The following is a 15,469-nucleotide window of genomic DNA, read 5'->3' as shown; positions in this document are numbered from 1 at the left end:
GCAAGTGAACGCCATTCCTATTAAGCTTTCCTTTCATTACTTCCAATCCACCTGCCGAGTTTATCATTACGAAGTGCAGCAAGGTCCTTACGTAAATATACCCAATGCCTTCATGTCAGTCACGTGTCAAGACCTCCATCCACCAAGCCAGCAGATCTACACGTGACCCGCCCTAGCCCCACCTATCATCCCATCCATAATCTAATCTTTTAAAGCACCTTACTGACTCGGCACTAACGACCTGACTACTGACTCTGTTCCATTCATATACTTTGTTAGAGAACTAGAGAGAGAGAGAGAGAGAGAGAGAGAGATGCTTCCCAAGTTCTTGAGAGAGAGAGAGAGAGAGAGAGAGAGAGAGAGAGAGAGAGAGAGAGAGAGAGAGAGAGAGAGAGAGAGAGAGAGGTGCAGGTCTTTATCTGTGCCTTATCAGTCTTGTATCTGTACATGAAATCATAAGATAGCTACGTATGTATGTACTTGTTTATGTATGCATGGATGTATGTTGAATGTATGTATGTATTTCAAGCATGTGTGTGTGTGCGTGTTTGTGTGTGTGTGTGTTCCCTATTGAAATTTCATAGTATTTTGGAGAGGTAATAAGTAATGGGATTGATAGTAGTAGTAGTAGTAGTAGTAGGAGGAGGAGGAGGAGGAGGAGGAATAAGTGAATTATGCATTGTGATTATCAATAAGAAAAGATATGAAAAATAAGACGAAGAAGAAGGATTTAGAAGAGAAGGAGGAGGAGGAGGAGGAGGAGGAGGAGGAGGAGGAGGAGGAGGAGGAGGGGCAGCCTTATGCAAGTGTAAAACGCTGAGGGATTAAACAATGGGGTGATAATGGTGATGATGATGATGATGATGATGATGATGATGATGATGATGATGGTGATGATGATGATGATGATGAAGATGATGATGATGATGAACAAAGATAATGAAGTTTAAATATATCTCACCAGACTTTTGTAACGAGAGAGAGAGAGAGAGAGAGAGAGAGAGAGAGAGAGAGAGAGAGAGAGAGATGGAAGAAGTGAAGTAAATGGAGCCCTTGTGAGGTGGATGTGGGTGACTTGTGTGGATGAAAGGAAATTTTGTGAAAGTGGTGCAGTCATGTGGAAGAAGTGAGAGAAAGAGAGAGAGAGAGAGAGAGAGAGAGAGAGAGAGAGAGAGAGAGAGAGAGAGAGAGAGAGAGAGAGAGAGAGAGAGAATTTTCTCATCTAAATCCGTTAGATTCTCCTTTATTTCTCTCTTCTTTCATTTATTCACTTCTATTCCTCCATCCCTTTTCCTTCACTTCTCTTCTCCTCTCCTCTACTTCCTCTTTATTCTCATGTTCTCCCCATTCACGTAATTTCCCCTCCCATTCGCATTTCCTTTCCTTACTTCTTCTTTTCCTGCTTTTCTACCAAGTTCCTTTTTATCATCTTTCTCTTCTTTTCCTTTTATTTCCCTTCTCATCTTTTCCTCGTCCTTTTATTTTTTTCCTCAACTCTTAATCATCATTATACCCCTCTTATTTCTTCTTTCTATCTCCTTTTTCTTCTTTCCTCCTTTCCTTCTCTTCTAATCCTTATTTGTATATCATTCTCCTTTATATTTCATCTACCTTTTTCTCTATTTTTTTCTCTTTCTTCCTTTTTGCATTATTCTTTATAATTCTTGTCTGTTTTCCTTCTTCTTTCTGTTTAGTTCCTTTTGGTTTCTCCTCTTCTACCTCTTTCCTTTCCGTTTTCTCTCTTTTCGTCTTTCTTCTCGTAATTTATCATCTCAGAATCTTCCGCTGTCAATTCTCAGCTTACTTTTCCTCTTTCTGTTTCCTCCTTTCCTGTCTCTTTTCACATAATTTTTCTTCTCATCTTTTTCTTTTACCTTTCTCCGCTTTTATCTCATCTTTCCTCAGCTTTCCTTTATCAATTCTTGGACTTTTTTCCTCTTTCTTTTTGACTTCTCCTGGCTCTTTCTCCTACTCCTCTTCTTCCATTTCTTCTCTTCTCTTTCCCGCTTTCTTCTGTCTCTCCTTTTATTTTACCTTTCATCAGCTTTCCTCCATCAATTCTTAAACAGTTTTTCTTCTTCCTTTTGTGTGGCTCCTGTTTTCTCCTCTCCTTTCTCCTTCATCATCCTTTTTCTCTTCTTTTCTTCCCAAAAATTTTACCTTTCTTCAGCCTTTTCTCTATCAATTCTTAGACTATTTTTCGTCTTTCTGTTTGGTTCCTTCTGGCTCCTCCTCCTTCTCCTCCTCCTCCTCCTCCTCCTCCTCCTCCTCCTCCTCCTCCTCCTCCTTCTCCTCGTCACCAGCCCCCTTCAGCCACGTGGAAGATAAACAGTGTCCATGATAAGATAGCAGTTCTCTCTTAGTGGGATCGCTCATCATCACAAGCGTGCGATAAGAGGCGAGATGGGATGCATTTAATTAATGAGCATTGCTTGATTTATCAGGCCAACGTGTGTGTGTGTGTGTGTGTGTGTGTGTGTGTGTGTGTGTGTGTGTGTGTGTGTCTTTCCCTCCTTTTCTTTTCTTTCTTCTCTACCTCCTGTTGTTATTGTGTCCAGTTATCCCAAATTTTCTTAACCATCTACTTACTTATTCTACTTCGCTACTGTTACTGCAATCTTCTTTTTCTAGCTATTTTTTCCTCCTATTCTCATCTTTCTCCCCTAACTCCGTTGCTAGGCGTTTAGTTACTTCATATCTTCTCTCTTTTTCATCTGCTTATTTCTACTACTACTACTACTACTACTACTACTACTACTACTACTACTACTACTACTACTATCACTGCTACTACAATCTTATATACTTTCTTTCTCTCGTCCTTTTCTCGTCTTTCTTCTTTTCTCGTCTTTCCCTGATTCGTTACCGTGTTCTGTTATCCCAAATTTCTTTCTTGCCCTCAACCATATGCTTACCCCTACTACTAATACTTCTACATTCTATCTTTTATACTCTCTATCTTTCCCTCCTTCCTTTTCTCTTTTTCTTCTTCCCTTTCTTCATACTCAATCTTTCCATATCTCTCCCTCCTCAACAATCTACTTGCTCCTCAAAGCCTTCACACTGATATGTTGGAGACACGGAGACAGCGAGGCTAGACTATTGCCGCCTTGTTACAGGTTACTAAATACCACATGACTGACTTATCGATGAAAAAAAACAAAAAGAAAAAAAACTCAACGTTGGTATTCCTTATCACTGACGTGGTTCTGGCTCAGTCCCGAACATCATTTTATCCTCCGTCATCTCGAGGTGGTCGCCTGTCACCCTGACGCAGTGGTTTTTTTTATAATGTCCCTTTATTTAGCCCCTCACCAGCGTGCATGCCTCATGACTGCAGGGGTGGGGTATGGTGGCGTGTTAAGGGCCGTGGGTATGTGCAGTGCTGTGCCGCATGTTGTGAATTTGACGTATTGAAAGGTATCGAATTCTTGACTCGATGAGCGGATTATACAAGGGGTTAAAAAATTACAAACGGTACGAGAAAAAAAAAAAAGAGAGAGAAAGAAAGAAGGAAGGAAGGAAAGACAGGAAAAATGAAAGAAAAAAGATGAAGAAAAACGGGAAACACTAAACGTTATTTTGTAACACTTAAAAAAAAAAAGTCAATCAGAGAGGAAAGTTTAAAATGGTGACAACTGTGAGGTGTATACAGTTTTAGATAGAGTCATAGTTTTTATTTTTCTTTCAGAGAGACCGACTTAAAAAAAAGAAAGAAAAATAGTAAACAATAAAAAGAAAACACACGCAAAGCCATTTCCTAAAACAAATAAATAAATAAATAAATAAATAAATAGATAGAAAAAAGAAGAAACAAACAGAAGAAGAACCACAAAGTCTCCTAGGGTAGCACACAAGTCACCAATCAGACCGTACGTAGTGTTCTCCAGCCCCTGAGGGAAGAGAAGGAGCCTTTGCGTGCCCTGCCGTTCCACCAGATGGCGCGTCCTGTGAATTAATCATTTCCTTCTAACTCAAACTTTCCTCTCTGCTTCACATCATTATTTTTTTTTTCCTTTTCCTTTTCCGGGAGTGATAGAATAATGTTAGTTCTTTCCTTTCATTTCTTCTTTTTTTCTCTTTCTTTCCTTATTTTTTTCTTTTGTTTGATTGTTTGTTTGTTTCTCTCTGTATTTACTTATTTTCTGTCTTTATTTATTAATCGTTTTTTCTTCTCTTTCTTTGTGCTCTTTTCTTTTCCTTCTTTTCTTTTTTCATTTATTTCTCTTTTCATTTCTTTTCTTTCTTTTCGTTTCCTTCCCTCCTTCCTTCCTTCCTTTTTTTTCCTTTCCTGTCCCCTTTATGGCACGTAAATTAGAGGGATTCGAACAGAGCTGCCAGTGTCGGGGGATGCGGGACAGGACGATACTAACCTACCACTACCTGACCCTAATAGATTGATTATGTGCAGAGAACCCCAGGTAGCTGAGCAAGAGGGAGAGTGTTGAGGTGGGATAGCAAGAGTAAGGTCAGGGTGATGTAGGGATGTAAGTGGGCAGAAGCTGGAAAGGTATAGTATTTTATGTTTGCTAACGTCTATACGGCATTTGGCTAGATGAATAGGTAGATAGATAGATAGAGAAATAGATAGTAAGAAAGATGATTTGACTGGTAGATAGATAGGCAAATAGTATGAAAGACTGATGAATAGATAATCTGATAGATAGATAGATAGATAGATAGATAGATAGATAGATTATCATACAGGGATTGCCACGTGTAGACCAGACGGCTTCTTGTAACTTGTAACTTGTAACTTGTAATATAACTTCCTTATATTCTTATGTTCTTATAGATACATACATACATAGAAAGATAGATAGACAGACAGACAGACAGACAGACAGACAGACAGACAGACAGATAAATAGATAGATAGACAGATATAATGATAACACTCCACCGTCCCTCATTCCCTTCATCCCTCCAGCTTCTCATCACACGTGACCAAAGGAAGCCCCATCGCCAGCCCGCGGACAGTGATAATACCCACTGCACCTTGCTAAAAGTACTCGAGATAAGCCGTCCGAGTGTTTAAGAATACAGGCCAACGTAGAAAGAACATCTGTCGTTTCTGTTATGTTTGAAAAAAATTTGAAAGGTTCGAGAGATTTGAAAATATGAAAAGTTTGGAAGGTTTATTTAACTCTGGCGATCTCAAGTTAGATGTCGGAGTATAATGAGTAACTTTGTGTCACGTAAATTCCAACAGCACATAGGTACATTTTAAAAACAGAAGAACGAGGTTAGGGAAATTATTATTATTATTATTATTTTCTCTTTTTTTTTCTTTTTTGCGTAATAGCCTTGAAAAAAAGATAAATAAATAAGCAAGTGAAATGGTGAAGATATGCGACACTGTAAACATGATAGAGGGCACAAGAATATGTTTTTATTTTGCAGATCTTGTGGGAAATAAATAAATAAGTAAATAAATAGGATACGCATATCAAGTTAACAAAAGAGAGGCACAAAAAACATTACAATATTTTCCTTATACATGAAAAGCGGAAGAGAGACAACAAAGAATATTCTCTTACTCCACAAACCTCGCGATACGTAACTAAATATATGTATTTAGATAAAGCAATACAATTTTGTAACATAACGGCGTCTGACAATAATTCTTCTCAGGAGGTAAGACAATGAGATGCAACACTCCGTAAGATTATGAAGGAAAATTCTTGTGTGCGGAAATCAAAACACACAAAACCAACTCGGAAAACTGGTACGCACACCTTAAAATAGAGCTGAGAGCGAGACGGACTGAATTGTTACGCTTGGGGAAACTGAGATCCTGGATGCGAGTGTACTGAAAAGAAAGAAAGAAAAAGAAAGAAAAAAAGAAAGAAAGAAAGAAAGAAGGATGGAGGGAAGGAAAAGAAGAATAAGTGTAGCATAAGCACGACTCAAAACTGTCCTAGTAAGGCGGAAAGTTTAAAACAGAAAAAAAAAAACTGACGAAGGAAGACAAAATAAAAATAATCACGTTCTGGAAGAAATAAAAGACGGGAAGAAGAGGATGCACGCTTACTGAAAGAGAAAGTGAGGGAGAGAGAGAGAAAAAAAAAAACGTAAATATAACTCAAAAGTAACTACTGAGTGAGAAAACGTGACAAAGAGAATTATAATAGAGTGTTATTCGTTTTCTTCGGCAAGGGGCGCTGGTGGGTTGGCAGGCTGGCGGTGGTAGCGGCGGTGACAGCGGCGCCCAGGTGAGTGGTGAGCTGCAGGGATGGGGTGGAGTGTTAAGCATGTAAGCATTAGGAAGCTGAATGATGAAGGAAGGAGGAAGAGGAGCAGTGGGATGAGTGATTCTGAGGACAGGATGGACTGTTGGGCGGGAAAGCATTGAGAGCTGAGTGATGGCAGCGGGGAAGAGTAGTGCAAGGCGTGATTTGTGGAGTGGGATGAAGTGTTAGGCAGGAAAGCACTTTGGAACTGAAAGATAAAAGGAATACCAGCGAAATGAGTGATAAGGAGGAGGGATAAGATAGCCAAATGGTTTGTGAGAGTCAGAGAGCGTAATGGTGTAAGGCAAGGTAAGGCAATGATAATGGCAACAATAACAATAATAAAAAACATTTTCACTCCTTTTTCCACCAACAGATGATAGCCAAAAAGAAGCGAGGCGGGGAAAATGGCGGCGGCGGAGGAGGAGACGGGGGTGGCGGCGGGACCGGCATGACGAAGGAAGAGGAGGAGGCCAAAGTGAGACAGCTTTTCACTACTGAGGACTACGAGGAGACACGCTGCGGCCTGGGTCCCTGCACTCCCTCGTGGCTGCAGGTGAGGGGGCCACGAGGCAGTAGAAAGTGATAGTATTAAAATAACATTAACGCTTCCATCTGAGAGCTAGTTAAGCTACATTAGGTCAGGTTAGGTTAAGTTAGGTTAGGTTTGGCTAGCTTAGGTTAGGTTAGATTAGATTAAAGAAAGGAAAGGATAGAAAAGGGACAGAAGACATAATAAGAATGGCCGAAGAAGGAAGAAGAGTAGGAGGAAGAGAAGGAGTAAGAAGAGGAGGAGAAGAAGAAGAAGGAAGACGGGAGTAGTAAGCAGGGACATGGAATTACTGAGTTGACAGGAGTAGAGAGGTGACGAGCCAGTGGAAAGTAACAGTAAGCGTCATGAAGGCATCGATAAAAAAATGATGGAAGGAATACATAGAAGAGAGACAGAAGAGACAGCAACAATGGCTGAAGAACGAAGGGGAGCGAAGGGGAGGAGATAGGAATTAACAAAAACAGAGAGGCAAGAACAAAAAGAAGAGATAATAGAAACAAAAAGAATAAATGGAATAACTCCTAACTTTCCCCGTCTATTCTTCCTTCTCCCCTCTCCACCGCCAAACACCGCCGGCCGTATCTCCCCGTCCGCCCTGCTGCCTCGCCGCCCGCAGAGGTTCGCCACGAAGGAGATGTACATGTTGGTGTACTGCCTGGTGGGGGTGACGCAGGGCATGTTCTTCACCTACAGCGTCTCCGTCATCTCCACTATTGAAAAGAGGTTTAAGCTGAAGAGTAAAGAGACTGGTGAGTGAGGCTGGGATGAGTAGACACGCAAATAAGATCTCTCTCTCTCTCTCTCTCTCTCTCTCTCTCTCTCTCTCTCTCTCTCTCTCTCTCTCTCTATCTATCTATCTATCTATCTATCTATCTATCTATCTAGCCATCTATCTATCTGTTTTTATTTACAAATATACTGACTTACTTGTACATTTTTATCATTTAACGTCCTTATATTACAGTAAATTCTAAACATCCGTATATTCACTAACCTTCTCTCTCACACACACACACACACACACACACACACACACACACAGGTATCATTCTCGCGGGCAACGACATCTCTCAAGTGTTGCTCGCCATCTTCCTGAGTTACTATGGCACCTTCGGACACCGCCCCCGCTGGCTTGCCGTGGGCGCGCTCTTCACCGCCGCCTCGTGCTTCACCGCCTCCCTCCCGCACTTCTTCTACGGGGCGGGCACGGGCGCGGAGGCTGTGATGGCCGCAGTGTCAGCTTCCAACGCGACAGGCTCCAAGTGTAAGTGTTCGGTCCTTATTCTGAAACGGTTCGGTTTCTCATCACAACTGTTTTCAAAGGCCACAGAGATGATTAGCCGAGTTCTCATGAGTGTTTCACCTGTTAATAATGTAGTAACCTTGTTCATCTGTCACTAGAACGGTAAAAAAAAAAAAAAAACACCCTTAAAAACCCGTAACTTCAACTGGACTAGAGGCCTTTGAAAGTAGTGGAGGTGCGGCGCAGAAGTGTTTCAGAATAATGGGCCTTAGAGGGGTGAAGGAGCGGGAAGGGTGGCGGTGATCGACCAGAGGAGTGTGGTAGGGAAAAGATTGAAGGAAAGAGTAAGGAAGTTGGGGGAAGATAGGGCATGGTGAGTGTTGAAGGAAGGTGTTGGGAAAGGTGAAGTTTAGTGTGTGTGTGTGTGTGTGTGTGTGTGTGTGTGTGTGTGTGTGTGTGTGTTGGATAAAGATGTGAGTAAATGACTGATTGAAGTGAGGAGGTTAATTATCTCCAAGAATACTCGTATACGAGTTGTTGGCATGAAGTCTCCTTATCTCTTCGTCTTTCTTGTCCTCGTTTTTTTTTTCTCTTCTTCCTCGTTCTCCTTATCTAACCTCTTTTTTTTTTACTCCTCCTCTTCTTTCTGTAAAAAAAAACAATTACCTTTCTCCCACGTTTTCCTCGCACTCATTATCCTCCCTCTCTTTATCTCTTCCTACTCCTCGTCCTCGTCCTCTTCTTCCTCATCTTCCATATCCAACTTTTTTTTGTAGCCTCTTCCTTCCTTCTTTCCTTCCTCCTATTCTTCCTTCTCCCTTTAAAATGTCCTCTTTCTTGTCCCCTTCATCCTTTCTCTTACACAGTCGAATGAAAAAAACTATCACTTCCAATACTCCTCTTTCAAATCTTTCTTAAAATCGATAAAAAAGAAAAGAAAGTGTCACATTTATAATACTCCTTCAAATCTCCCTCCTTCTTGAGCCTCTACTCCTCCTCTTCCACGCCTGTACAGCCTTGCAACTGACAAAATAAATAAACAAATAAATAAGATGAAATAAAAGTCACGTTTCCGATACTCCTTTAACCACTTCCCTCTCCTCTTCGCTTCAGCCGCGGAGGAGCTGTGCCACACGGGGAGCAAAGAAGACTGCAGCGACAACTACCGCGGCTCGGAATACGTGGGCGTCATGATCATGCTGTTCCTGTCGCAGTTTTTCGTGGGCATCTCCATCAGCCTCTTCTACAGCATCGGCGTCTCTTACCTCGATGACAACATCAACAAGAAGACCTACCCGCTTTACTACAGTCAGTGCTGGTGCTTGTGCTGGTGGTGGTGGTGGTGGTGATGGTGGTCGTGAGGGTTAAAGCAGGAGTTGTAGTAGTAATAGCGATAGTAATAGTAGTGGTCTTGAAAAGTAGATGGATAGATAAATAGATAGATAGACAGATACTGAAAGATGCTGATACATTCATAAATAGTAGATGATACATATATAAATATATATGTAAATACCGTTAAATAACAAATGGATGACAGAAAAACAGCAAAATATAATAACTATCTTCGTATCCACTACTTTTTTCGCAACTCTTACTCATAATAATTCTAATGACAACAACAATACCTTAAAAATTCTTCACCATTCATAGGAAGAAACATCATGAGAACCCAGTCAAACATTTTAGTAAATTTTATAAACAGTTCTTAAGAGAGACGCTGTGATAAACGATCTCTTTACGCGCCTGTCTGTTCCCGCGCAGCCCTGACCATCCTGCTGCGCATCCTGGGGCCCGTCCTCGGCTTCATGCTGGGAGCGCGCATGCTGTCCTACTGGATCGACCCCTCCAAGGAACCCAACATCTCCAAGAAGGATCCGCGGTGGCTGGGCGCGTGGTGGCTCGGTGAGAGAGAGAGAGAGAGAGAGAGAGAGAGAGAGAGAGAGAGAGAGAGAGAGAGAGAATCTTTAGTGAATATTATGATTCATTGATTTCTTTCTTTCTAATCTTGTTTGTGTTCGTGTTATTTCTCTTGTTGTTGTTGTTGTTGTTGTTGCTGCTGCTGTTGTTGTTGCTGTTGGTGGTGGTGGTGGTGGTGGTGCTGTTGTTGCTACTACTGCTACTCTTCCTCTTCTTATTCTTCGTCGTCGTCGTCGTCGTTGTCTTCTTCTTCTTCTTCTTCTCCGTATTTCTTGTCCTCTCTCTTTCCACTCAGCCACCCTTCCTTCCTTCATTCCTTCTCTTCACCGCCTCCTCATCTGTCCCTCCACCATGCAGGCCTCGTGTTCCTGGGCGCGGCTCTCGTGGTCTCTGCCATCCCTCTCTTCTTCTTCCCGCGCAAGCTACCGGCGACGCTGAGGCGGGAAGGCAAGAGGTATCTGCGCCAGGCCGAGAAGAACCGAAAGGCGGGAGGCACCAAGGGGCCGATGCACTACCGCGCCCTCCACCACAACAAGAAGGAGCAGGCCAAACCTACCATCAAAAGTATGTTCACGAAGACTGGAATAACTGAACCTGAATGTTGCTTTGTTGTATTGAACCTTGTCACTACTCCATCACACCCTCCTCTACTTCCTCCTCTTGCCTTCCCTCTCCCAGACCTCGGCAAGGCCCTGAAGCGGCTGTTCACTAACAAGATATGGTTCGGATACCTGTTCAGCAGCACCGTCACCCTGCTGGCGCTCTCCGGCTACTGGAACTTCAAACCCAAGTACCTGGAGAACCAATTCAGGAAGAGCGCCACAGAGGCCAACTATTACACGGGTGAGAGAGAGAGAGAGAGAGAGAGAGAGAGAGAGAGAGAGAGAGAGAGAGAGAGAGAGAGAGAGAGAGAGAGGACCTTAAGTTTGATCTATTAGTATTGTTATCGATAGTATTAAGCTTCATTATTTCATATTCTTGTTTTACTTATATTACTTTTCTTTTCCTTTATTTTTTTTTATCACGGCCTCCTTCTCTTCTTTTTCTTCCTTCTCTTCCTCCTCCTTCTCCTCCTACGTTCTCTTCCAGTCACCACTAACACCACCATTATCACCGCCACCCACCCCCTCCCCAGGTATGGCGAGCCTCGTAGTGTCAGTAGTGGGGTCGGTGGTGAGCGGGTCGGTGATGCGGTGGGGGCGTCCCGGGCCGAGGCTGGTCACCGGCTACAACATCTTCATCACCCTCGTCAGCTGTGTGGGTTTCGTCATCCTCATGTTCCTAGGTTGCCCCAAGCTGGATGTGGTGGGCCCGGTGCAGGGGTGAGTGACTGTGGTGGTGGTGCTAGTGAGGGTGATAGTGATGGTGCTGGTGCGTGTGTATAGAGCAGTGATGAACAAAGTGTGCGGGTGTCTGTCACCAGAGGATGAGGATGATAGGCGGATATTACACATAGAAATATTGTCTTGTTATATTATCAGTAGAATCACGGAGAGACCCTTGAAAACCACAATAACTTCCACTGGACCCTGTCAAAAGAAGATGAAGAGCAGAGAATACGCTCCTTTAGGTTATCATACCATTGTAAATCTGATCCCTCCCTTTCCTTATTACTCCTGCTCATTTCCTTTTCTTGACCTCCACTCCCTGCCGTCACCGCCTCACCGCCTCGCCCCCTTGTGTTTACAGAGCCCTGCCGCCCGCGTGCTCTGCCGATTGCGAATGCTCTGCGAAGTTCACACCAATCTGCTCCCAGGACGGCCGGACTCTCTTCTACTCTCCGTGCTACGCTGGCTGCCTGGCGGACAACATTACGGCAAAACCTGTGGTGTGTGTGTGTGTGTGTGTGTGTGTGCAGGATCACTAATGTATGCTTAAACGCTTTAGTCTCTCTCTCATCACGGCTATTTTCAAAGTCCACAGAGATCATTAGTCTGGTTGGCATGGCTGTTTCTGTTACTGATGATGCAGAATCCTTGTTGAACTGCCACTAGAATCATGAAAACACTCTTCAAAGTCCCGGTAACTTCCACTAGAGTCTTGAGGTCTAAACTAGTTCTTAAATGGAGTGGTAGATGAATGAATAATTGTGATCTTAGTACTGAATAGGCAATTATGTTTTATTTCGGGACTGCTTCCCTTGCTTCCTTGCTATTCTTATTCATCTAATATAGAGCCTGCTGAAATAAGTTATGATGGATTATCAAATTAAGAATACAAACTTATTTAACTTCCTTCCTCATTTGTTTAACTCTCTTCTTAATTAAGCCTATCTAACTTTCATTCTGATTTGTTCCCTCAGGAGTATAGTCAGTGCAAATGTATAGACATCAACGCTAAGCCCCACAACACGTCTCATATGGGCTGGCCCCCGCCGCCGACCACACTGCCGCCGCACCGCACCGACATCCTGATGCCGCCCGTGAGTTGGTGTGGTGTACCGGCTATGTGGATCTGTGAAGTGTTGCATTGTGTTATGTTGTTGAGTAATGTGCCGCTGCTACTACTACTACTACTAATAATACTAATACTACTGCTGCTGCTATTACTGCTGTTATTCTTACTACTACTACTATTACTACTACTACTACTACTACTACTACTACTTATTTCACGTGCAACGGGGTCTAGTCAAGAGAACGAAAAACGGGAAAAAAAAATAATTAGCCGCTTTAAAAAATAAATAAATAAACTATACAAGTGTGTACTACTACTACTACTACTACTACTACACCTCTTCTCTCCCTCCGCACACCATCTCAAGTATCTCCCTCTACCCTCCTCCCCTCACCTCCACGTCACTACCTTCCCGCAGGAGGAGTGGGGCACGGCGCAGCGCGGGTACTGTCCCGAGCCCTGCAACGCCTTCTTCTACTACTTACTCACCCAGATCATCATCAAGACCATCTCCTCCACGGGACACATCGGCGCCAGCATCGTCTTGTTGAGGTGAGAGAGAGAGAGAGAGAGAGAGAGAGAGAGAGAGAGAGAGAGAGAGAGAGAGAGAGAGAGAGAGAGAGAGAGAGAGAGAGAGAGAAATACGTGTGTTATTTAGTTTAAGGTAATATTATTGATGACGATGATGATGATGATGATATAATGATAATAATAATAATAATAATAATAATAATAATAATAATAATAATAATAAAAATAATAACAGCAGCAGCAGCAACAGCAATAACAACAGCAACAACAACAACAACAACAACAACAACAACAACAACAATAATAATAATGATAATGCCGATAATTATTAACTTTGTCTTTCTACCTTTTCCCTACCATCGTTCCTCCACCACCACCACCACCACCACCAGGGCCGTGTCTGAGGAGGACAAGGGCTTATCTCTGGGCGCCATGACAGTGTTCATCAGCCTCTTCGCCTTCATTCCTGCACCAATCATCATGGGCGCTATTATTGGTGAGAAAACCCCTTCACTATCACTACTACCAACGCTGTTTTTACCCACTTTCACCATTACTATCACTATCATCCCCTTCTGTACTTAGGAATCTGTTTAAATATGGTTTCTCTCTTTCCATTTCTTGTCAACAACCTTTTACGTAAACATTCTTCTATATTCATTGCTTTCATGGTCTTTTTCTTACTCTAGCACTCTTTTTGTCTCTTCTCATCTTATTTCAGGAAAGTTTAATACTCTCTCTAACTTCCTTATCTTATTCATAGCCCGTCTTTTACTTACTGTTCTATTCTCACTGTTTTCACTTCTGTCGGCAATGTTTTCATCAGTCTACAACTCGACAACATCTTCGTCGTGTAGTAGTTATTATTTTCTCCCCATCATCGCTCCCATTGTCAATGCTTTCATAGACTACAACTTTATAACACCCTCTCATTTCGTTCAATCACAATCTTATAACCTATCGTCACTGCTCTCATAGCCTACAAGGTAACTACAGCTCTACATCCTCTGGTCTCGTCTTCCCCGCTCCTTCCAGACTCGGCTTGTGTGGTATGGGAGACGTCCTGCGGTGTGACGGGCAACTGTTGGCTCTACGATTCTGATCACTTCCGTCGAGTCCTGCATCTGGTGCCTGCAGGTGTGTATGTGTGTGTGTGTGTAGAATGCTCAGTGCATTATGTCCGTATGCAGAACTAATACTGTTCTTTTAGTTTAAACACAGAATAAGACAGGCGAAGAGCTAATTGTAAAGGAAAAAAAACAGGTAAAAGAAAGAAAGAAAGGAAGGAAGAAAGATGGATAGTTATAAAGAAAAGAAAAGAAGGAAAGACAGACTTATAAAACGTAATATTTATTAGTTAGATGTCCATTCCTGATATTATGTTTATTATTTAACTATTGACTCAGTCTTTCGACCGAACACTGTCACCCGTCCTTCTTTCCTCAGGCCCGAATTCTAAAAACTCTTTGCTCTCTCACCACGAATATTTTTCAAAGGCCACAGGGATGGTGGGCCGGATTTTCATTAGTGATCCTCCAGAAAATAATGTAGAAATCTAAAATCTTGTTAATTTGTCAATATAGAATCGTAAAATTTATCCTGAAAAACACGTGTAGCTGAAAGTAGTCGGGGTGTGGCGTATAAGTGTCTCAGAATATGGTCGTCAGTCTTCTGTCCCTCTCATTTCAGTGTTGCTGTTCATCTCTATTGGTGGAGAGTTCATCGTTTTCCTGAACAGTCACAAGCTCGACCTGTACGGCTTGAAAGACGACGAGGTGGAGGACGACGAAGAGGAGGACGGGAAGAAGAAGCTGGACGAGGTGGAGGATTCAGAGGAAGGCGTCCCGCTGAAGACAGACTCGCTCGTGTTAGGTGTGATGGCATAGCGAAGGAGAGGTGGAAGTAACTCAGGTATAAATAGGTGTATATAGGCAGGCAGTCGTTTTAACACACACACACACACACACACACACACACACACACATACACACAATTATTATAATACCGAGCTACCTACTATTTTCGTATCATCTAAGCCGCTCAAGCTATTTTTGATTTCGGTAATAAATTTTAAAGTATTTTGTTATCTCTTATTTCATCCTTTTACACTTTTAAGGTATTTTCGAGCATAATCTTCATCCACACCCGAATCACTGAGTTCGAGATTCAGTTTCGGCCAACTGGTTTCGACTCGAGATTTGCTTCATAGGATGCGTGCTCAGTTTCCTGTCCAAGTTTCCTGAGTGGAGGCGTGAACAGCATCAACAGCATCAACAGCATCAACATTTGCTTGATAACGAGAGCTGTATGAGTTCTGGGGTGACAGAAGAAACAGAAGCGGTATCATTATCTAAGTGTTATAGAGATGAGGCGAGCAGTGACCGGGAACATCTGAAAGGACTCAAACACCCCAACTTGCATTGCCCTGAAGTCCCACAGGTAAGACCAGTATTTTGAAACGCCTTATTCTCTCACCACGACGGTCTTCAAAGACCACAAGTTGATAAGCCGGGTTCTCAAGAATGTTTCTCCTTTTTAATAATGTAGAAATCTTGTTAATTTATTAATAGAAAGGAAAAATGTCCTTTAAAT

The 15,469-nt window shown here is 42.5% G+C and overlaps 1 protein-coding gene across 2 annotated transcripts in view; it reads left to right on the top strand.

Moving 5' to 3' along the window:
* The window catches only part of LOC135104804 (solute carrier organic anion transporter family member 74D-like), a 15,895-nt gene extending 939 nt beyond the window's left edge, over positions 1-14,956 (top strand). The window contains exons 2-16 of one of the 2 annotated variants that reach the window (XM_064012416.1): positions 6,160-6,215; positions 6,610-6,789; positions 7,403-7,535; positions 7,829-8,050; positions 9,143-9,337; positions 9,794-9,934; positions 10,307-10,513; positions 10,628-10,792; positions 11,085-11,271; positions 11,639-11,777; positions 12,252-12,371; positions 12,765-12,898; positions 13,270-13,373; positions 13,913-14,014; positions 14,567-14,956. In XM_064012416.1, the coding sequence (XP_063868486.1) occupies positions 6,610-6,789; positions 7,403-7,535; positions 7,829-8,050; positions 9,143-9,337; positions 9,794-9,934; positions 10,307-10,513; positions 10,628-10,792; positions 11,085-11,271; positions 11,639-11,777; positions 12,252-12,371; positions 12,765-12,898; positions 13,270-13,373; positions 13,913-14,014; positions 14,567-14,763 (2,226 nt within the window). In that variant the 5' untranslated portion in view covers positions 6,160-6,215 and the 3' untranslated portion in view covers positions 14,764-14,956. The remainder of the gene's footprint in view (positions 1-6,159; positions 6,216-6,609; positions 6,790-7,402; positions 7,536-7,828; positions 8,051-9,142; positions 9,338-9,793; positions 9,935-10,306; positions 10,514-10,627; positions 10,793-11,084; positions 11,272-11,638; positions 11,778-12,251; positions 12,372-12,764; positions 12,899-13,269; positions 13,374-13,912; positions 14,015-14,566) is intronic. The other variant, XM_064012415.1, reaches the window with a different exon arrangement.
* The last annotated feature ends 513 nt before the right edge of the window (positions 14,957-15,469 follow it).

The sequence above is a fragment of the Scylla paramamosain genome, chromosome 11 (assembly GCF_035594125.1).
Source record: "Scylla paramamosain isolate STU-SP2022 chromosome 11, ASM3559412v1, whole genome shotgun sequence".
Lineage (NCBI taxonomy): Eukaryota > Metazoa > Arthropoda > Malacostraca > Decapoda > Portunidae > Scylla > Scylla paramamosain.
This window is presented reverse-complemented; position numbering and strand designations above follow the sequence as displayed.